The 22,712-nt window shown below is 40.8% G+C and overlaps 1 protein-coding gene across 7 annotated transcripts in view; it reads left to right on the top strand.

Moving 5' to 3' along the window:
- Positions 1–18,772, top strand: part of LOC149197308 (uncharacterized) — a 50,136-nt gene extending 31,364 nt beyond the window's left edge. For 2 of the 7 annotated variants that reach the window (XM_089405822.1, XM_089405826.1), the window contains 3 exons: positions 16,336–16,441; positions 16,528–16,635; positions 16,798–17,219. In XM_089405822.1, the coding sequence (XP_089261948.1) occupies positions 16,336–16,441; positions 16,528–16,635; positions 16,798–17,013 (430 nt within the window). In that variant the 3' untranslated portion in view covers positions 17,014–17,219. Of the gene's footprint in view, positions 1–15,108; positions 16,252–16,335; positions 16,442–16,527; positions 16,636–16,797; positions 17,220–17,659 lie in introns of those variants that run through there. The other 5 variants (XR_016254755.1, XM_089405824.1, XM_089405825.1 and 2 more) reach the window with 5 other exon arrangements.
- The last annotated feature ends 3,940 nt before the right edge of the window (positions 18,773–22,712 follow it).

The raw sequence follows: 22,712 nt of genomic DNA, 5'->3' as shown, positions 1-22,712 counted from the left end.
TTTCTGATAGGTGCAGACCTTCTTATTCATCAATGTAAGAGAGAGTTGGCTTCTGAATTTGATATGAAGGACCAATGACTGATGAATTACTTCCTAGGGTTGGAGGTCTTGCAAAAGCCAGTGGAGATTTTCCTTTCTCAAGTAAAATATGTTGTGAAACTACTTGAAAGATTTCGTATGGTGGATTGCAAGTCCGTGATTACTCAGATGGAACTTAACTTCAAGAAGTTATGCGAAAGTGCTGCCGGGCCCGATTTGGGAAATCCTTCCTAGTATCGTCAACTCATAGGGGCCCTGATGTTCTTGGTGAACTCCCGTCTGGACATATGTTTTTGCAGTGAACACATTGAGTTAGTTTATGGTCGAGCCTCATCATATACATTGGATTGTTGCCAAGAATCTCTTGATATATCTCGGGGCACAATCACTTATGGACTGAGATACACTATTAGGAATGTGAGGCTCCATGGTTACTTTGATGCAGATTGGGCTGGCAGTGTGGTGGATTGCAAAAGCACATCATGATGTTGCTTCTCTCTAGGTTTTGCTTCAATATCATGGATGAGCAGGAAGCAGAAATCGGTTTCTTTAAGCATCATTGAGGCTGAATACATTGCTGCTAGTTTGGCCTCTTATGAAGCTGTCTGGTTGAGGAAGCTCTTTAGTGAGCTGTTTGGACATGTGCTGGATACCACCGTGATCTTCTGTGACAACCAGAGTGGGATTTGTCTTTCTGAGAATCCCGTGTTTCATGATCGCTCCAAGCATATTGATATCAGGTACCACTTTATCCGAGATATGGTACAATGGGGAGCAATAAGGCTCCATAATATTGGGACCGATGAGCAGGATGTCGATATTCTTATGAAGCACCTCGGGAAGGTCAAATTCTTAACCTTCCATGAACGACTTGCAGTTGTGGAGAGACCTTCTTATGAGGGTCCTGTATGAGATGGATAGTGAGCTCTGGGAGCTTCAGGGGGCTTGGGGTACTTCTTGGAGCGATGAACGACCATAGGGTGACTCACCCTCCCCTAGTGGTGCGCTGTGTACAGGGTGAATGGTTCACCTTCCCCTGTGATACCCCATGGTGGCATATGCATAGGCTGAGTGGTTCACCCTCCCCTATGGCATATGAGCAAGATGAATGGCTCACTTTCTCTTGTTGGCACATCCTACCCATCCAGTCCGGGACTCATGGGAAATACCTCTCATCTGGCCAATGAGTAGGGAAATGAGGATAGGGACCATAGTACTGCCGATGGATGCATCGTGTACTACCGTACTCCCCATGCTAGGATATTGATATTGATCTGGGATCAATGGAAACTGACTACGGGTCAGTTAAGAGTGGTATGACACTCTCTGTTGTTGGATACTAACTTCGGGTCAGTGGAGAATGGTACGATACAATCTCGATCATTTCTTCTTTCTTCATGGTTCAACAGAGCAGAGCAAAGTAGTGCAGTGACAAGGATGGTACAGATTGTCATGCAATTTGGCAGGTGATGTTCTCCCTAGTTGAGAGGGAGCGTTAAATTTGGCAACTAGCGCCAAACATCACTTTGGACAACTTTTATGAGGCAGTTGATATTTTTACTGGATTCCTCTTTCCGAGAGGTGTAGGATTGATCTAAAGATCATCCCAATATGACATGTACAAATGAAGTTATGAATTTATTTTGATTATGGACAAATTGTCAAGGTCGGTCAGTCATCAAATTAGCCTCCTTCAGCCTTCAACGCTGTGTATAAATATAAGGTGCTTCCTCCTCATTTTGGCATCTCATCTCATTCATCTTTCTCTCTCTCATCTTGATTAGGTACAAATTTTTGGGCCTCTCTCTCCACGCGTGCGAAAGGAAGACTATCTTTTCTAGCTGCTGTGTTGACCGGATTTGACTGAAATTTCAGGATGCCGAAATTTGAAGAGGCTGACTTTGACCACTGTTGACCCTGTTTGACTTTGGTCTTGTGAGGGAGACTTCTATTTGGGTAGGTTGCTGTTTTGGGCACAAAAACCAAGGCAGTTTGACCCTTGTGTTTTTTTGCGACAGTAACGGTTAGATTTATTTGGGCGGCAAACAAGCTACCGCGTGCTTTTACAGTTCTGCTTTTACAGTCAGAGACAGAGATTTGGGAAGTCTTAAAGGTGTTGGGTTTGATCGCCTTTAATCCGGAGATTTGCCAGTCCAACCGCTGTTCTGAGTCAGAAAAAGAGCTTCGTCGACTTTGGCATGAGATCTCTTAGTGTTGGCTGTTGGATTAGGAGGAACGACGCACAGTACCAGAGGATTTCCTACGGAGCCTGATCTTGCTGTGCCAAAGAGCCTCAATGCTGATGATCTTCCTGCGGAACTTGATCTTGCTGTGCCAAAGAGCATCAATGGCGTAGGAACCTGATTGACCACGCTTTGGAGAGTTTGCTGGTTCAACTGGAAGCTCCATCGCAAGTTTTTGCATAGTACAGAGGATGCTGCTTTCCGGGAGAGAGAGGCTCTGTTTGTGCTGAACCCAGCCTTCCGGATTGAGAATAAGATCGAAACTGAAACTTAGTTGCGCCCTTGTGGGTCCTTTGAGGACTCTTGTAAAGCAGGAACTCAACAGAAAATAGAGATCCTTTGATTCTTTCTCTATCTCCTGGGATCTGGAAAATACCGCGACCCACAAAGCTAATTAAAACTGAATTATAAGCAATTTGTAGTAACTGATTTGGGCAGAGAAGTAGGATGGTAAGAACTGATAAAGGCCTCTGCAAATGAGGGGCAGGGAGTCAAGCGCAGCTCGGAGGGTATCATTCCTTTGCCGTATGGGAAGTCTCATGAATGTGGAGGAGAAACCGACGGGACTTTTTAAGGGCGGGCCTCATGCTTAGTTTCACCCTGTTCTTCCCAGTTAATAGGGGCAGGAATAAAACGTTTAAATTTCAGGATTATGGAAACAGAGGTTGATAACACGATAGCTGATATCAGGCTTGAAGTCATCGGTTTACTTAGATTGATTTGAGAAGAGGTCCCAAAGGGCAGGAGTGAGTGGAGAGTAGAAAGCCCTTAGATCAAGAAGGAAAGGAGGGTCGATCAGCAGCTATATTAGGGGATGAAACAAGAAGATTCAATTAAGTTGACCACCAGGGATCTCCGAGAGCAGAGGGAGCCAAGATTGGCCTCCATATCAGCTTGAGAATTGAGATTCCTTAAGATATGATAGAAGGAGATTTTATTGAATTTGGGCAGTAATAGCCTGATTTTTCTGATAATGGTGGCTAATTGAACCTGATGGGAGGTCTTAGGGTGTAGTATTGCCTGGATGATAAGTCTTGAATCTCCAAAGACAGAGAGAGAAAGGATATTTCTGTTAATCGCCAGAGTCAGCCCCTGCCACAATGCAAGAGCTTCCGCTCTGTTGTTGGTTTCGATTCCCAGACCCCAATGGAATCTCAGTTCCGGAGAGCCTCCAGGTCCCAATAGAACTCCACCACTGCCAGCAACCCCAGGGTTTCCTTTAGAGGCCCCGTCGAAGAATAAACAATGATCATCCAGGGCCGATCTCCACTTAATGAACTCTAGCTCTTCCAGCCTAATCTCCCAGTTGGCATGGACGGAAACAGGAGGAAAGGGCCTTTCCTTCAGATTTGGAACCAGAGCTTTGAACCATTGCTCCTCCTCTTTGACCAGGCTCATTTCGTTCCTTGAGGCAGAATTGGCTTCCAAAGCCTCGCCCAACAAAGCTTTTATTTTTGAGATAACTCTTATTGCAGTGCAACTTTCTTCTCGAAATATTCTGTTATTCCTTTCCAACCACAATTTCCAGCAAATGAATTTAGGAAGCCACATCCAACTGGTTTTAAGAAGACTTTTATTTTTAACGCAGAAGGGAGATAAGCTAGCCCAAGATCTGAACAGGGCAGGGATGTTATCTGGAAAATCAAGATTAGTTGGATCTAACAGCAGAACTCCCCTCCAGACTTCTTGAGCAAAGGGGCAAAGCAGCAACAGGTGACTAATAGTTTCTTCATCAGACCAGCAAAGTGGACATCTGGAAGGTCCTTCCATCCCTCGTCTTCGCAAGTTATCTCTGGTAAGAATGCTTTGGTGTGCAACGGTCCAACAGAAGAAGTCGATTTTGGGAAGAGCTGGGAAATCCCATATAAATTTCCATTGGGCTGGATTGGGCGGAGCATATGGGACAGCCATAGTTCTTTTATAACCTTCGGAAACAGTGTAATGGCCAGAGATGGATCCCCAGCCTCTTTTGTCTTTAGCAGTGGCCTTTGACGGAGATTTACCTTGGAGCAGGTCTAATAGTAAAGAAGCTTCCCCCTGCAGCATAATGGGGACCTCCCCCAGGTTCCAACCATCCCAGGTTCTGTCAGGAGCTTCTTTCCAATTCGAGATATCCCACAATGTGTGCAGATTGCAAGGCTGAAGCCAATCTTTGATGTTTGCAAGACCTTCCACCTGGTTCATTGGTTGATCACCCAAGATCGAATCCTCCCAGATTTTGATTTTCCTTCCATTACCAGGGATCCAATAAAGGTGATGGCTGAATTGCTCCCTAGCAGCATTACAAAGGTTGAAGATCGGAGATCCTTTCAGAATTCTTGGAGGCTTATCCAGGCATCTCAAGCGCTGCCCTTGGAAGTATTTCTTCCGAATGAGTCTTTTACTCCAGCTAGTATTTCCAGAGACTAGATTCCACAAAATCTTGGATCCCAAAGCAAGATTTTGGGCAGCCAAGTTACGCAGATGGAGGCCTCCTTCCAGAAATGGTCTCTTGAGAGTTTCCCAGTTCACTAAATGGATCCTTCTATCATTGTTATTCCCACCTTCCCATAGAAATCTTCTCAACAGGCTGTCCAATTTGCTGAGAAAGGTTTTGGGGGCAAGGAGAATAGAGTTTTGGAATAGGGGCATACTTATTAGGACCGATTTCATAAGGGTGACTTTCCCTGCATTATTCAGCCAAGAGGCACCCCAAGCTTGGATTCTGTTCTTTATCTTATTGAGCAGAGGCAGCCAGTGAGCAACTTTAGGCTTAGATTTGAAGATTGGGATCCCAAGGTATTTAAATGACTCCCAGTTTCGAATTCCATCCATTACTAAAAGTCTTGCAATATCAGACAGCTCTTTGATCGAGCAGTTCCAGCCATAGATAGAGCATTTTCGATAATTGATTTTGCTGCCTGAGATCAACCTGTAAATGTCCAGCTCCCTCTTGAAATGTCTGGCAGAGATTATGTTGGCTCCTCCGAGCAGCAAGGTGTCGTCGGCGAACTGGGCATGATTAATGTCCTTCACCTTGTGAGTAGTTCTGAGGCCAGGCAGAGTTTGATTTTGCTGGTTATGATCTAGTTGGAAGCTAAGCACCGAGGCCTGGACAGCATAAAGAAGCGGAGACAAAGGACATCCTTGTCTCAGGCCCCTAGAAGCTTGGAAGAAGTCAGTAGAACGACCATTGACCAAAGGCGCGATCCATGGTGAGGCAATACAGGCTTTCACCCAGTTTATGAAGACTGTTGAGAAGCCTAGCTTCTTCATCACAACGAACAAAAAGTCATGTCTCACCCTATCAAATGCGTTAGCCAGATCGAGCTTAATCACCATACCTTTCTCTTTTCTTTGGCAACTAGAGTGAACTGCTTCTTGGACCAGCACAATGTTGTCCAATATCTTTCTTCCTTTTATGAATCCGCCTTGATTTTCAGGGATGATGTCTGGCAAAATGTTTTTAAGCCTGTTGGCTATTATTTTGGAGACCAACTTATAACTGGAATTGCACAAGGATATTGGCCTAAATCTGCTGAAGTCTGAGGCGCCTTTCTCTTTTGGGATCAAGGCGAGAAAGGCTGAGTTGATGCCACCGCCCAGCTTTGCACAATTCTGGGATTTTCTGACCATTCTCAATAGGTCTTTTTTAATTGTTGACCAGCAAGTCAAAAGAAACCTGACTGAGAACCCATCTGGGCCTGGGGTTTTATCAGGCTCCATGCTGTTCAGAACATCCTTTAGTTCTTCCATACTAACCGGAGCAGTCAGCATGGCATTGTCCGAATCCTGGACGCATTTGGGAATTAAATCGATCGGATAGGAATGGGGATCAATAGCTGGTTCTTCAGGAGCCGAATAAAGATCTTGATAGAAGGAATATGCAGCTCTCTTAATGCCTTCGAAATCCTTAATCACAGTATTTTGGTAATGAATCTCTGAGACTGATTTGAAATTCTTTCGGGCTTCGGCTTGCTTATGAAAGAAGCTGGTGTTCTTATCTCCGGACTGCAACCAAAGATTCCTAGACTTCTGTCGCCAAAATTCTTCCTCCTCCCTGCTAGATCTATGAACCTCTTTTTGAAGCTCGACTTCTTTTAGGAGCAAGCTTTGAGAAACAGGACTATGCTCCATATCTAACTGATGAGCAGCGAGCCTGTTTAGAGTTTCTTTTCTTTTAGCTGTGGGGGATTGCAGTCTTTTAGCCCAATCTTTAAGGTTTCTTTTTAGAACCCTAATTTTCTCTTCCCACACAAAGAATGGAGAACCATGGACGGGCCTATTCCAAGATTCAGAGACCATCTCTTGAAAGCCTTCTTGCTGGATCCAAAGAGGGCTAAACCGAAATGGAATGGGGCCTAGATTGCTATCCAGGGAAAGCTCGAGAAGAATGGGCTTATGATCAGAGGTGAGATTTGGAATAATTTTAGAGGTTGCCATAAGACCGCAAGTTAGGAAAGAAGAGTGGACAAGGAATCTATCCAACCGGGCAGCAATGTGGTTGGGGGCTATTCTTTTGTTGGACCAGGTGAATTTACCTGAAGAAGGTTTAATGTCCTCCAGGTCCCAGCCCAACATTATATCTTCAACCCATTCTCTGGCCGGATCCCTGATGATGGAGCCTCCCTTTTTCTCATCAAGAGCAAGGGTGACATTCAGGTCACCTGCAATGATGATATTCCCGGGGTTTTGCTCTAAAAGAAATGAATGAAGCGAGTTCCAACAAATTTTTTTCTCGCTTGGCAATACAGGAGCATAAACATTAAACATACTTACTTGCTGACCAGAATCCTTGTGGAGAAGCTGAATGAAGAGCCAGTGAGGGCTGCTTTTTTCTTGAATGAAGTCATATATGGCGCTGTTCCAAAAGGTGGCTATTCCACCAGAGGCGCCTCTTGCACTAACCGCTCTTCCATGGCCTTTTTTCCAAAAAACTTTACTGGATTGGAGGAGAGGAAAATCCTCCAACTTTGTCTCCTGGATGAGGAGGATTTCAGGCGAGTATATTCTCACTATATCTTTCAGGGCTTCCTCTTTCGACCTGCTACCTAAACCTCTGCAGTTCCAGGAGACGTATTTCATTATTTACTATTTTGGGGAGATGAGGCTCCTATTGGAGCCTTGTTACTCTTGCGCCCAGATCTGGTATTCATCATTGCTTTGAGAGTTTTTTGGGAACCTTGGAGGACATCTATGTAAGTTTTTTCCTCTCTCTGTTTCTTCTTGGATTTCCGCCCTCTAGTCGTCTTGATTGGGGTGACTAGCGAGTTGTCAGTTTCAGAATCTCTCTCTTCTGATTCTCCCTCAGAGTCTGAGGCTAGACTAATGTGTTCTTCGTTGCCTTCATTTCCCCTCTGACAATCCACAGGTGGAGGGACTGTTGGTTCAACTTCATTTACTTTCCCTTGTTTCTCCTTATTTCCTGTTTCCTCTTGGGTCTCCTGGTCATCCACCTTTTCTCCAGAGGAGGGTCCATCTTTAGAAGCAGCAACGGCTTTTGGGTTAAAATGAGGCTTTCCCATTGGAGCGGAGTTGTTCTGTCCCGGAGGCTTTGGAACAACCTTTCCCTTTCTGATTTCTTTCCATCCTTCTTCTTCAACCGTGTTCCCTGTTGGGGCTTTTGGGCAGTTTCTCTGGAAGTGTCCGTGCTCATGACAGGTTCGGAATTTGAAAGGCAACTGCTCGTAGTCCAGCTTCTGGTAGTGCTGCCATTCTCCAACTTTGAGTTTGATTGCTTCTGGTAGCCCGGCTTCCAAATCGACTTCCACACAGATTCTAGCACATGTATATTGGCCCTTGTGATCAGCTTTGTCAATGAATCGACCCAACCCATTACCAATCTTCTGCAGAGATTGATAGCTCCAATAGTGTAACGGGAGGTTAGGTAAGCGAACCCAGACCGATGCCTCCTTGGGGACATCGACGGATGGGTCAAAGTCAGGACTCCATTTGTTGAGATACAGTCCCTGATTTCCCATAAAATACGGCCCGTTTCTGAACACCAGGTCGCGATCTTCTTTGGTGGTAAATTCAAAAATGAAATAGCCTCGTCCTACAGCATAACAAATCACGTTATTTTTCAGCTGGGGTCTCCAGTTTCGCTGAATCCAATCGTCCATGGTTTTAGTGGACGACCATCGGCCCATAAACTGCCCTACCAGGCCTCTGTCAGACAGCGCAAGAGCAATTTTAATCGATTGTTCCTCTGGAAGTGCTATCTCTGGTATTTCCTCAAGCTTTTTTATGAATTTCGGCACCTCGGAGATCTGTTGCTTCTTCCCTTTCTGCGTTAACAGTCTTCGAAATGCATCTTCAGAGGATAATGGCGGGGTGGGAGCGGACTCCCCACCCCCTGGTTCGCTCATGGCTGCGTCCAAGAGCTGTGGCGGCGGCAGACCTAAACTCGGCTCCGCGGTTCAGAGCAGAGCGCGCAATATCATTCCGGGATCTCAGGAAAATCAAGGATCAGTTTGACCCTTGTGTTGACCAATGTGGATTGCCCTAATTCAAGTTGTTGCGTCGACTTTTATTGACCAGATTTGACTAGTTATTTTCGGACTATTTTGGGCTGCATTATCTTGTTGTTGGGGGCCGAGTTGACCAAGGTTGAGCGAGCTATTTTGGAGGTCAATGGTAGTGCTGCCATTCTCCAACTTTGAGTTTGATCGCTTCTGGTAGCCCGGCTTCCAAATCGACTTCCACGCAGATTCTAGCACATGTATATTGGCCCTTGTGATCAGCTTTGTCAATGAATCGACCCAACCCATTACCAATCTTCTGCAGAGATTGATAGCTCCAACAGTGTAACGGGAGGTTAGGTAAGCGAACCCAGACCGATGCCTCCTTGGGGACATCGACGGATGGGTCAAAGTCAGGACTCCATTTGTTGAGATACAGTCCCTGATTTCCCATAAAATACGACCCGTTTCTGAACACCAGGTCGCGATCTTCTTTGGTGGTAAATTCAAAAATGAAATAGCCTCGTCCTACAGCATAACAAATCACGTTATTTTTCAGCTGGGGTCTCCAGTTTCGCTGAATCCAATCGTTCGTGGTTTTAATGGACGACCATCGGCCCATAAACTGCCCTACTAGGCCTTTGTCAGACAGTGCAAGAGCAATTTTAATCGGTTGTTCCTCTGGAAGTGCTATCTCTGGTATTTCCTCAAGCTTTTTTATGAATTTCGGCACCTCGGAGATCTGTTGCTTCTTCCCTTTCTGCGTTAACAGTCTTCGAAATGCATTTTCAGAGGATAATGGCGGGGTGGGAGCGGACTCCCCACCCCCTGGTCCGCTCATGGCTGCGTCCAAGAGCTGTGGTGGCGGCAGACCTAAACTCGGCTCCGCGGTTCAGAGCAGAGCGCGCAATATCGTTCCGGGATCTTAGGAAAATCAAGGATCAGTTTGACCCTTGTGTTGACCAATGTGGATTGCCCTAATTCAAGTTGTTGCGTCGACTTTTATTGACCAGATTTGACTAGTTATTTTCGGACTATTTTGGGCTGCATTATCTTGTTGTTGGGGGCCGAGTTGACCAAGGTTGAGCGAGCTATTTTGGAGGTCAATTTTAGCCCTGTTGACCAACGTTGACTTTCTGGTTAGGGCTTTCTATTTCTGCTGTTTTGATTGATCAGTTTGGGCAAGTGAATATTGTAAATTGTACTCTCTCTCTCTGTGTTGAATTTTTGAAGAATTATAAGAAGAATTGATCAAGGGTTCCCCATATTGGGGTTTCTCCTTGGCTGGTACCATATCTTGTGTCCTCTTGTGTTGGCTTGTCTTCCACTGTTATTGTTTATGTTCTATCTGCATTTTACTATCATGTTGATGTGTTTCCTATAATGGATAATATTGGGCTAATAAAGAAAATTGAAGTAAAATTGCTCTAAGAATAGAACATACCATTGTTATCCTAAAATTAACAAGGACACTAACCCAAAATCAACCTAGGGAAAGAAATGGTCTTACTGCTAGGGCTTGCAATATCTCGGGATTCCACCCTCAGATTTTCCTCAAATTTGGAGGACCTATTGAGAAAACCCCAATGCAGTAGTGGACTAAAATTCAAGGGTTCAAAATGGCTAGAATGGATTTCACTTGATGCCCTAGGTGATCCTCTATTGTGAGGCCTGTTAGTTTTTGGTAGCATCAGAAGTGCTCTAGCCTTGAAAATTGGTGGAGAGGCTAAGGCACATGAGTTCTAAAGAACCCATAAATGTTTGGTGAAATTCCACCCGGATTGTATTTTATTAAAATAATTAATATTTTTAATGGGGTCCCTAAGTCTAAACTTAGGGAAACTAAAATATTAATGAGTATTAATCAAAATATGGGTGAGAATGATCTAGAAGGCGGATCAAGTCATGTTTTAATCTTAGTCGTTGATTAGAGACTTAATCTCGGCTGTTGAAGACTCAATAAGAAAAGTATAAAATGGAGGCTTGGGGTTCATTTGGAAAAACATAGAGGGAGAGAATTGATCTAGAGTTCGATTTTTGGGGCTAGGAAGTTGAGAAATTTGAACTTAGTGATCATTCTATAGCAGAAGGACAGTGAGAATCCGAGAGAAAGACTTTCTAGAGAATACTGACAGAGAGGCGGGGAGAGCTTGCAGAGAGGTAGCGTAGTGGCTAGGAGAGCTGACGCAGAAAAGTTGCCTGTCACATAGAATCTAGAACTGCCGGAACAACCGAAACTGTCGGGAGAGTCGACACAGAGGCAACGCAATAGTCGGGAGAGTTGACGTAGAAAAGCTGCTTGTCACGCAGAATCCAGAATTGCCAGAGCTGCTGGAATTGCTGGAACAACTGGGAGAGCTGACGTAGAGGGCAAAGAAGGTGATACAGGGTTGACGGAGAGCCAACACAGAAATAATCGGGGTTAGCCAGTCTTGTGCTGGATCAGCCGGAATTTTGCTGGGTGAAGTGAGGTAAAACTCACTCAGATTTTCCGCCAGTATTTTCTCTGTAAAGGATTGCTAGATGAACATCCTAGATTTGTATTCAGATATTTCTCCTGCATAATAATAAACCTTTAGAACTGCTGCACCGGTTTTCCCGCATTGGGTTTTTCTGGGGACTATTGTGTCCAAAAATAAGTGTGTCCTATGTATCTTGTTCTTTGCTCTGTTTTCTGTTTCATGAGATCAAATATTTAATTAGTGTAGGTTGCAGAGGTAATTTGCTTCAGTATTTAGAAGAATAACTTGATGAATGTAAATTGAAAATCAAGTAGGTGAAGTAGATTTAGATTTGCTGCAGTAGGGGTTCCTTCAATAGTAGGAATTTTCACAAGGCCTAGAATTTGGAAAAGTGAAGAAAAGAGAGGTAAATTTGACCACCAAAGGGATATGAGGATCAATGCCTTATTGCTTGGGCTTAATGGAGTCAAGATACACAAAGATCAAGAATTTTCATGATTTAAGGAGCCCTAATTGGTCTTCACTAGCCTCTCTAAGGGCAACAACTAGCTCAATAGGAATTTATTCTTCAAATTTGCGAAAGAGAAATTTTCGAGGTCTTCAACCTAGGAACATTCACCCAATACCTCATAGATCAACACATGCATTTAATCGCTTATTTAAGGTCCAGAAGAATTTCACATTACATTAACCCATACAAGAACAATGATAACAAGATACATGCATTTGACAAGTAAGATAACAAGAATAACATCAAAAATTCGACTTATATGAGAGAGAGAGTATATCCATTCATCAATTTCGCATTAGAAAGAAGCTCCAAAGGCAATAGCGAAAATCCAAACATCATAGTGCATTAAGAAAGCTCCAAAAAGTTATCCCAACAAAAAGTGCGAAAATCTCTCAAGAGGTACTAATCGAATCCAAGTGACAATGAGAGAAATGAATCATCCTCTCATCTATTTATACAATCCAATAGGGGATTCGAATAGCCTAATTTGGCTTATTTAGCCCCAAATAATAAAATAATGTGTAATAATAACATTGCTTGGTGACAAGCCCAACAAGATAATAACATAAGAATAAGCCTCTCAAGAGGGCAAAATAATCAACATAATGAGTCGTTGGGCCATTGAGAAGACCTGTTGAAGTCCAAAGTGTGCCATGGTGAGAGAATGAACATCATAGTGGACAAGGGTTTGGCCCCTTGATATCCAAGCAAGTCATATGTGGTGCCCCAAGTGGGTGTGGGGGCAATATGATGTCCTCATGGGTCTCCAAGTGGATCGATAATGCCTGTATACCATCTGTAAGGGCTACGATGATGACATAAACCCTCCCTTTGTCTCCCGCAGTGAGGCACATCCTCATCTGGACCTTGGAACCTCTTCCAAGTGTGTGGTACAAGTTTGCAGTCGGCTAGGCATGGTGGTCCAGGTGCACCATCCCCATCCAAAAAGGTGGAACACGAGCAATCACTGAATGGTGTTGTGGATCCATGAAGTACTCTCTGCTATGGTGGAGTCCCATGACTCTCAACGCTCACCCTACAAGTGTCCATGTGGCCCTCTGAAGGGCTTGGACCCTGTATAGGGAGATCGAACCCCAAATGGAGGCCCACCTGCAATCCTGCATAAGATCCAATGCGTCCCCTTGCCCTCCAATGCAACAAATCATTAGAGAAATCAAGTAAAAGAGCTTACAAATCATGGAATCAATGGGGAACTTCATGCTGGCATGCCCTTCCATAGTGGGCTTTGGCATGTACATGTGTCTCCCAACTCAATAAGGGGGTTAACCAAAGACCCTATTAGGTGGTTTCAGCCTTTAAAGGGGGTGACATGTCCATGGTACATCCATCATGTGGTGGGTGGCATGTGATATAGTGATGGAATGAAGTGGGGATCAAGGGAAGGCTCCAAGCCACATGCCATGGTATAGGGTAGCTATAATAGGGGAAGCCCACACTTGGGTATATGAGTGTAGGAAGGAGCATATCGTGTTACATGAGTTACCCTAGCCCTTGTTTTTCCACCCTTCTTCATATGCCTTTTTCCTTTGATTGATTTTTCTTCATAACTGCTCGGGGCTCCAAGGGATGAGAGCATGATGTATAAAATATAGCAGTAGGTACCCCCTTTTAAGGTAGGGCATTTCATTGCCCACTAGGAATTGGGACGATCATGGGTTCCTTAATGTTAAGGGGGCTCATCTATGGCCCATAGGAACCAAGGTGATGGCCATAAATAAGGGGTAGAGCTCATGTTTGGCTTTTGTCCACGTGCTAAATTTGTATGTCCCAACCATCTTTTGCATTTTGTGGTACATTTCCTGTTGAGAGTGGCCAAATTATGCTTTTTCTTTTCTTTTTAGCTGCATCAACCTCCAGGCATCGTTCTAGGCCTGACCCAAAGTGTGGACAAGGGGAGGGGGAGGCTAACCTTATGTGGACCCAGTGGACACATGTGGACCCGGATGGGAAAAGTGATGAATGGGGTTAAAATGAGTGGAAGGGAGTGATGTATATGGTGTTGGGAAGTGGGACCACACAACCAAAATCGAGATTTCCCATGTAGTGCCAGCCCTAAAGCTAGTGGCCAGTAAAGGAGATCCCACGGGACTAGGATACAAGGCTAACCACCAAATCAGTCATAGGAGACAAGAGTACAAACCTAATCCACTCTTTCTGCCGAATCCCCCCACTAGTCCATGCCCAAAAGTGTCCATGATAAGTAAACAAAATTACCCAACTACACAATGAAAAGTAATACCTTCGGGGTCGAGAGGCCCACTTCAAGCATACGATCATAACAGATGGGCGAGGGACCACATGATTGGCTTAGGTGGTGGAGATAGTGGCACATCGAGCTATCTGGTGGCTGCAAGGAGCTGCCGACTGAGGACCACCTAAGAGAAATGTTTTCTCCTATGGGTGTCACCCATAGGCTATGTCACAGGGTTCGCCGAATTTGAACCTTTAGGTTCGAAATTCGGCGAACCTCAAAAATATTTTCAAATTCGCATGAGGTTCGATCATGTTCGGTTCAAGTTCGCTTTTTCATTTGCGTTATTTTACGGTACTGGGTCTGTTGTCTGCCATATTTTAATTTTGAAGTTCCTATCGATTATTTATATTCAAGTTGCCCCACTAACTCGATTTGAGTCATCAAGCGTGTAGATGAAGGGTAACTTTGTTAGGGTCGTTAAGCGCACAGACAATGGTTTTTGTGACATTCCATAAGGTAATTTATATTCAAATTTTACCATCACGATGAAAATGTGCACAAAGATAACCGTATGCTATATGAGGGCCATCACGCGTCTGAGAGCCAACGATTTTACATATAATATATGCTAAGAAACCATCGATGGAGTTGCACTCGCACAGAGAGGAATAACACTTTGATAGGTTACGCAGAGGAATGACGCTTCGGTAGGTTAGGGAATAAGCTTTAACGTTTTTTTTTTTAATTTGAATCACATCAGTATAGTTTTATAATTTGTTGTAGATACATATTGTTTTATATATTTTAAAAAAATAATATATTAATATTATAATAAATTATTTATTAAATTTAACTTAATTTAATTGCTTTTAAATTTAATATCTTATAGAAAGATAATTTTATAAATAATTTGTTATATATTGTTTCATATATATTAAACATAATATTTTAATATTATAATGAGTTATATATTAAATTTAATAATTTTTTATGTTTTATATATATGTGTGGGGACGAGGCAATTTCATTTATATTATATAATATAAGCATTAAAAATTTAATGTATAAATATTATATTGGGTTATATTTTAAATTTAGGAAAATTATATATATATATATATATACATACTCGAATTTAATGGCGAACCTCATTCGAACCTTATAATAAAATTCAAATTCGAATCGAACTTAATCATTGTCGAACTCGAACCTGAACCCGAACCATGTGACATTGCCCACAGGTGGTGGGTAACAGTCCAAAACCACCCTTCCGATGTAACTTGGTGAATCAAACTTGGGCCAAGGATTTGATGCCATGTACAATACAATGTATATAGATTTTCTCCAACCTCTGATACCCCAATTCCTTGACTGGAATTAGATTACAATGGAAGAAAACCATTTGCCAATAAAAATCATTAGCTAAAGAAACATTGCCGAAAACCATCGACCAAGAGCCATTGGCTGGAAAACATGGGCCAACAACATTGATCCAAAAACCACCCCAATACTACAAAGAATAGAACACATATCCAACAAACTGGTCCTGGACTTTTGGAAACTCGTTCCTGGCATTTTGGCATTTCTGGGAGCATTGGAATGGGAACAAAATGTTCCAGATTTAAAGGAAGGAACTCAGGAGTGTTTTGGAAGCTTTTGAGAGGAATTTTTGGGAACTGAGGAACAGTTTCTGGGAAGTTTTCTATGCTTAGGAGATTGTACAGGCTCCCTCTTGTTGGGAATGCGCACAAGCTCCTTAACATGTAGGGAGTGTCCATGCACTCTTGGATGCAGAGGTCCCTAAAACACTCTTTTGGCACATTCTGTTAGTCAATTGGGCCCCACACTGTCACCTACCTCATGAAAGTTGAAACCCAAGATTGCAACAAAGTCCCTAAGCGAAACCTATAAGAATGCCCCCTTACGATGAAAAAATATCATTGGGCATTCTTCACAGTATTTGGAATTTTCCACAATTTGGTTTTTGTGTTTTGGCTTCTGTTCCGTATATCTTCTTGTTGCAATCAGCTTCAATAGAACCACAATAGCAAGCCTGTTAGTAATTTTCTGCCTAACCAAATTTAAATTAAGAATGCATAACTTGTACAACTTGGAAGATCATAATTCTTAATTTTAATACATCCGTTTGACATTATGTCATGTATATATTGTATTGATTAACTGAATAGATTCAAAATGCATAGCAAAATGAAGTAGATTGACTGCACGTCTGTCCATCAGGCATTGTAGATGCTGCTTTATTATCACCTAACCAGCAGGTTTTATCATAGGCTGTTTGCATCTTCTCTCTGTTTCTCCTCATCAGCAGAGAACTTATTGGGTAATTTGCGTACTTTGTAGATGGCAAATTTAATGCATTGTTTCACTTTGTTTTCTTTGTAGCCTGATAATTTCATGTCCACAGCCTTCACTTCCTTTATGGGAAGAACTTCGAGCGGGCTATGCGAATTTTAGATCAGGGTGGTGTACAACGTATAGTTGGCATACCCAGTGGCCGTGCAGTTTACCAGGTGACCTAGCTATTTTGCAATTCACTGCAGTGTTCTCTTTGACAATAACATTTGAGATGCTGTTTTCATCTGTTTGTGACATTCAGGTTGCTGGAGAATCAAAAAACAGTGATCAGTACTTATGTTTTGCGGAGCACCACTGTACATGCTATGCATTTTTCTATGAAACAGTGAACAGAGGTGAACAACTCTGTGTAAGTTTCTTGCTCACATGGATAACAGTTAGAAGACAGTTGTTTTATCAGTAATTATCCATCCCTAAAGCTTTACCAATCCTGAAGATGTCTTTTGGGGTGTAAGTCCCCAGGTTAATTTGATAGCATCTTCCCTCACCATGGTACTAACATCATTAGCAGTTTTGGCATCATGCCTTATGGGCCTTTTTTGGGCTGTGGTTGTTACGATGTTGTCGGAACCGGACCGGAAGTGGTGGGATCAGCCAGTCTGATCAGTTGGGAGGCAAAACCAGTTCAATTGGTGGCCCCAAACCAGAAAAGGCTGGGTCAGTACCGAACCAGCCTTTTCTCACCGAATCCGGGTTACATACAGTGACCCACAGATTTGAAATTTAATCCCTTCCACAGGGAGAGTTATGACTATCTTCAGGGCTGGGGAAATCAAGCTAGAATCCCATTGTAGAGTCCACTCATTCTGACCCCAAGGATCAGGAGGATGAGAATTAAGATGATTCTAATTCTGATGATAGTCAGTAGTAGTACTATGCTTACTTTTGGATTCTAGAGGCTATTTAGAGCTTGTTTGTTGATGTATTTTAGTTTGAAGATGTATTGCACTAAGTGCTATTTCTGTGATGTGCACTCTTATCTGCTATATTAATGAGAAGCTTTGCATTGTTGTGTATAAATGGTTTTGGTTCATATGGATGCACATGGATATATATGCATTTTTTTCTTATTAATTTGAATATTTTATGTATTTTTAGTCAACTAGTTTTTTTCCAGCTCTGGTCTGGTTCACATTTTTGGGGTCGACCAGTTTGATGACTGGTCCTGTTCTGATAACATTGGGTTATCATCCACTTGATGTCTGTTATTACAAGTGACTAACAGTAGCATATCCTTGTGACAGGATTCTGTTCCATATTAATGATACTTCCTACCTTCCCTCCTCCTAGTGAATAATGCTACCTCATGTTTTACTTATCTGCGCATCTTACTTTGCATCTTCCTATAATATTTATTATTTTTGGACTGGCAGTGTAAACATCAACTGGCAGCAAGAATGGCAGATGCACATAAGCTATACAAGGAAGAAAAAATTTCTGATGAACAACTTGCATTACTTTTGTTCAAACATTGAAAATAAATGCACTGAGAATCGGGAATAGCATTGGGTGAGCTTGCAAATATATCCAAGATATCAATTCATCCTTTATGCACGTCTGTAGAGGTTTTATATGGATTTGGTGTTAAGTACTCAGCGTGCTTAGTGTATCTAAGCTCTAAGGTTGTAAGCTATAAATGAACACTCTAAGAGTCAGCAAGTTAAACTAGCAAATAGACCTAATTACATTCCCTGATAGAGGTTATTATTTTTAGTAGCTAAATGTGTACAAAGACATTCGATGGTTGCTTAGTTTGTCTGATTAATAACTTATGTACAGATCGCTCTTTATGCATGAACTCTCTTGCTATTGAGAGCGTGCTGATAGCGAGGGTGAACTTTATAACTATCATGCTAACACTTTTGGTTGCATGATAAGCCATGCACAATGTTAAAGAAAAACTAAAAATGGTAAGATCTTCCTGGTGGTGATATCTATTTTTGAATGTTCAAAGGCAGTAAGTTGATTTTTCTTCACAGAAAATTCCAGTGCCAGGGTTCTTGAGACTCTTCCCTCAGAATTTTCTCTAACACAAGGGTCTAATATGCATTGGTGAATATGATGTGCCATGTAGAAAGATTGATCTTCTTGTACCAATGAACCATCATCTAGATTCCCGTTTTATTAAATCTCCTTTTACAATGATATCATTGATGACTAGGGAGTTTCATATAACATAATTAAGGATACATGAAATGGGAAAAGTACATGAAATTGATGTTGATATACACGAAAACAAACAAAATATTTTGGCATCAATGTTTATGGATTTGTACTGAGTTCTCTTTTTGTAGCATACTTGTTCTCATATGCTCAAATCCTCTATTCTGTGATCCTATTGAAAAATACAGGCTTAACTGCAAGTGATAAAGGGAAGATTCTGACATGGAGCGGGTTAGCTACAGGTGGGACAGCATCTAAATTTTATGTCTTCTTATAGATACATGCATCTATCTGTCCTGACTTGCAAATTCTGAGACTAGTCAGTAAGACCTATGGCAGCTATTGTTGTAAGCTTTAAGCAATGCTTATTATTGCTGTTACAGTTTGAAAGTCTGTTTTCAAATTTGAATTTCATTCATCCACATATTCGAACCAATTTTTGTGTCTCTTCCATACAATGGTTCTTCATGATTTCACCATTATTTCTCTCAATTTTGAATTGTTCCCGAGTCAAGGAATGTGATCTTCAAGAGAGTGGGTTTTTTTGATCAGTTCTGCATTTAAGGGCTCCATCTAAAACACATTAGAATAAGAAATCATTTCCCCCGAGTGATTTTTATTTAAGCCTTTTCTCAAAACCTCTTGTAAGAATTATTTCTCGTATGTTCTAAATACTTATTTAGGAAATTTGTTTATTTTCTGGCAATTTCTTACAGGACAACCCAGTGAGCAATTTCTCAATTGACGCTTTGGGTTATTTCCTCTGCAGATTTTGTTGGATGTAGACCCTCTTTGAAAAGGGGGAAAATGCCTAGCATAAATATGTTTTTCCTGAGAGTGGACAAGTGTGCATATTTTTGTCTGATACTAAGCAGAATTAATTTTCAAAGAGAGATTTAAAAACATAGCTTGTACATTTTTTCAAACAAGCATGGACAGTGGTTAAATTAACTAGGTTTAAAAATATGTCAATGAGTTATGGACATGTCTAGTGTCATTTGAACTTTTAGCAGGGGAATTAGGCACCAGTCATTCTACATACTTACAATATTGCAAATTTTGCAATTTCTATTAGTGAAGTAGCAAAGAAATTCAATAATGATATTGCCAAATATTATTATTTATATGAGAAAGTGAGCAAACTTAGATTATTCAATTACTTTGGTGGCACATAGTGCTCCACTCAGCCATTCAAGTCTACAAGTAGATTGAAAAGGGATAAAAGGCAAGAAAACCCATCAGATTTCATCTCTTGCATTGATTCGGATGTAAGATGGGTTCCAAATTGTTGTACAGGTTCAGTCATGGTTTTGAATCCCCAAAGAACTCTAGTGCAGGGTCAACACTCATTTAGGTAATATGTAAGCCCAAAGGGGAAATGGAATCAATCAAGCTGTAAAAAGACCTCTGACATGTCAATGTAACCTTCAATTTTGGCATTTTCTTGTTGCTGAAGGCAATTGGCTGATGCTTTTGGAAATTAAAGAAACATGATATTGTGTTCCTGTGCAAGGTCTCGAGGTTGAAGATGATCCACATTTTTCAACTGTGAAAACTAAACAGGTTTTAGATTCTTACTAACATTTTTGGTTGCATGATAAGCTATGCACAATGTTAAAGAAAAACTAAAAATGGTAAGATCTTTCCCGTGGTGATATCTATTTTTGAATGTTCAAAAGTAACAAGTTGATTTTTCTTCACAAAAAATTCCAGTGCCAGGGTTCTTGAGTCTCTTCCCTCAGATGCTGCTATAAGACAAGGGTCTAATATGCATTGGTGAATATAATGTGCCACGTAGAAAAGGTGATCTTATATGGATGAACCGTCATCTAGATTCTTGTTGTATTAATTCTCCTTTTACAATGGCATCATTGATGACTTGGGAGTTTCATATGATAGAATTAAGGATACATGATGATGGGCCTTCAAATTAGACATAAATTAAGGTCCATCTGACCATCCTTCAACACCTTAAACCTCTTTTTTTTTGCATTAGGTAAATGTGTTTTTAACTTTAATATGTTCATTAGGAAGGTTTATGGATAATTGCATATTTGTGCTTAATATTATTTATTTTTATGGAATATTGTGAGAATATTGGACAAATTATGAACATTTGGAGGATGAGATAATTTAAGGACTTGTTCCCTACTACAGGAGGATCAATATTAAATAATAAATCAAGAAGATATTATGAAATTATTGCATATATTTTGGAGCTCCAATGACTGAGAAGAATCTAGGATTGTGTTCCCTGTCATTTAATGCAGATTTTTCAGTATTGGGAACCAGATCCACTATTTGAGGGATTTTGGTGGGGAAAGCTTCCTCTTTTCATCGGGGACGCTTTATAATAATTTTGTATAAGTACCAAATCGAATTTGCCTCTAGGGGTTGATTTTTCTTAGTCTTTTTGTAGAGAGAACTTGTATTTTTGCAGCTCCACTTTTATTTCTTGCAGGGATATAATTGTATTGATGGAAATAATGAAGATTGGTGCCATGTTCAACTTCTAAATTTTTGTCTCCTTTATATGTCTCCGAGTTTCCTTGGGTTTGGCCATCTCGGGAGCCTTAGAGCCCTTTTGTATCATTTACTTTTCTTCTTTTCACTTTTTATTCACATTCATTTTTTGTTCTTGTTTTTTTCCTATTTCTGCATTTAGTATTGATGATTTCTTTTTGTAGAATTGAGTTAAAAGGTTGAAGTAAGATTTTTTGCAGGATCACAAACATCATTTCATCATTGAAACAAATTTGGAAGGTCATAATAATCATTGAACTACTTGGATTAATTTTCTTATTCCCAAATCTAATTTTCTGGTAGTCCCTTGTGACACATAACATTAAATTTCTGCTATTTTTTAGAACATGCTAACGGGTTTCAATCAAGTTGATTCCACTTGCATTAGATCACAAAAACATTCTATTTAATAAAAATTTTTACCCCATTGCGTTTTCACTTGATTAGGTTAGGTATTTGATAGATTTACTAGCTCAATAGTTCTCGAATTTCTAGATTTTAGACTAGTAATTTTCCGTTATTTTTTAGCATGAGTTAACACATGTTTTTTTGAGTGATTCCACTTGGAATAAAGACCTAATACATCCTAGTCAATAACAAAATTTGTTCCATCTAATTTGGATTTGATTTGCTTGGTCATTCGATGTATAACTTCATGTAGTAAATCTGTAACACCCTGTAGTTTGTTATAGTAATCTTTCAATGTGTATATGCTTGCCCAAATTTTCTCAAAAAGATTGGTTCCTTAGGGTTGAATCATGATTTTAGGCTCTAAATCAATGGTTGAGGGGAATAAACACCACTTAGGACTTGCCTTTTTACCCATGCAAAACATCTCAATGATTTGGGTTAAGGGACAAATTTATGAATTGAATAATACAATAATGATTTTTTTGATTGTCACATCCAAAAAACTCTGTTAATGGATCTAAACTCTTTGAAATGTAATGGCTGACATTTAGTTCATGATCTTTACTTTATGCAATTAGAATATGTTTCTTTCCTTGTATTTTCTTTCTTGCAATATGTCAAGGTGTCCATTTGGAGCATTTCATTTTCTTCAATTAATTTAAGATTTGATTTCATTACAATTTGTTGTTCTTACCTAGGATTATTTTTTTATCCATTTCGAGCATTTCCATTTCTGCAATTAGTTAGGATCTGATTTTATTACATTCACTCCATCACATTATGACAACGAAGGAATGACACATTGTATTGTGCACATATAAAGCCGATACCTCTTAAGTTTGTATGAACCCCGGGTTGATAATTAAAGTTGGTAGCTTTGGGAGTTGCAACATTCTTGTTGCAATACAAAAGCTCATCACATGAAATGAGAAAAGTACATGCAATTGACGTTGATATGAATGAAAACAAACTAAATATTTTGGCATCAATGTTTATGGATTTGTACCAAATTCCCTTCTTGTAGCATACTTCTTCTCATATGCTCAAATCCTCTATTCTGTGATTCTATTGAAAAATACAGGTCATATTGCTAGTGATAAAAGGAAGATTTTGACATGGAGCATGTTAGCTACAGGTGGGACAACGTCTACATTTTTTTGTCTTTTCATAGATAGATGCATCTATCTGCCCCGAATTGCAAATTCTGAGACTAGTAAGGTCCATGACAGCTATGGTTGTAAGTTTTAAGCAATGTTTATTACTGCTGTTACAGTTTGAAAGTCAGTTTTCGAATTTGAATTTCATTCATCCACATATTCAAACCACTTT

This window comes from Pinus tabuliformis, chromosome 2_2 (assembly GCF_031772625.1).
Source record: "Pinus tabuliformis cultivar Carrire ecotype Pingquan chromosome 2_2, CPIR1, whole genome shotgun sequence".
NCBI lineage: Eukaryota > Viridiplantae > Streptophyta > Pinopsida > Pinales > Pinaceae > Pinus > Pinus tabuliformis.
The sequence above is the reverse complement of the archived record's forward strand: the minus strand, read 5'-3'. Positions and strand labels throughout refer to the sequence as shown.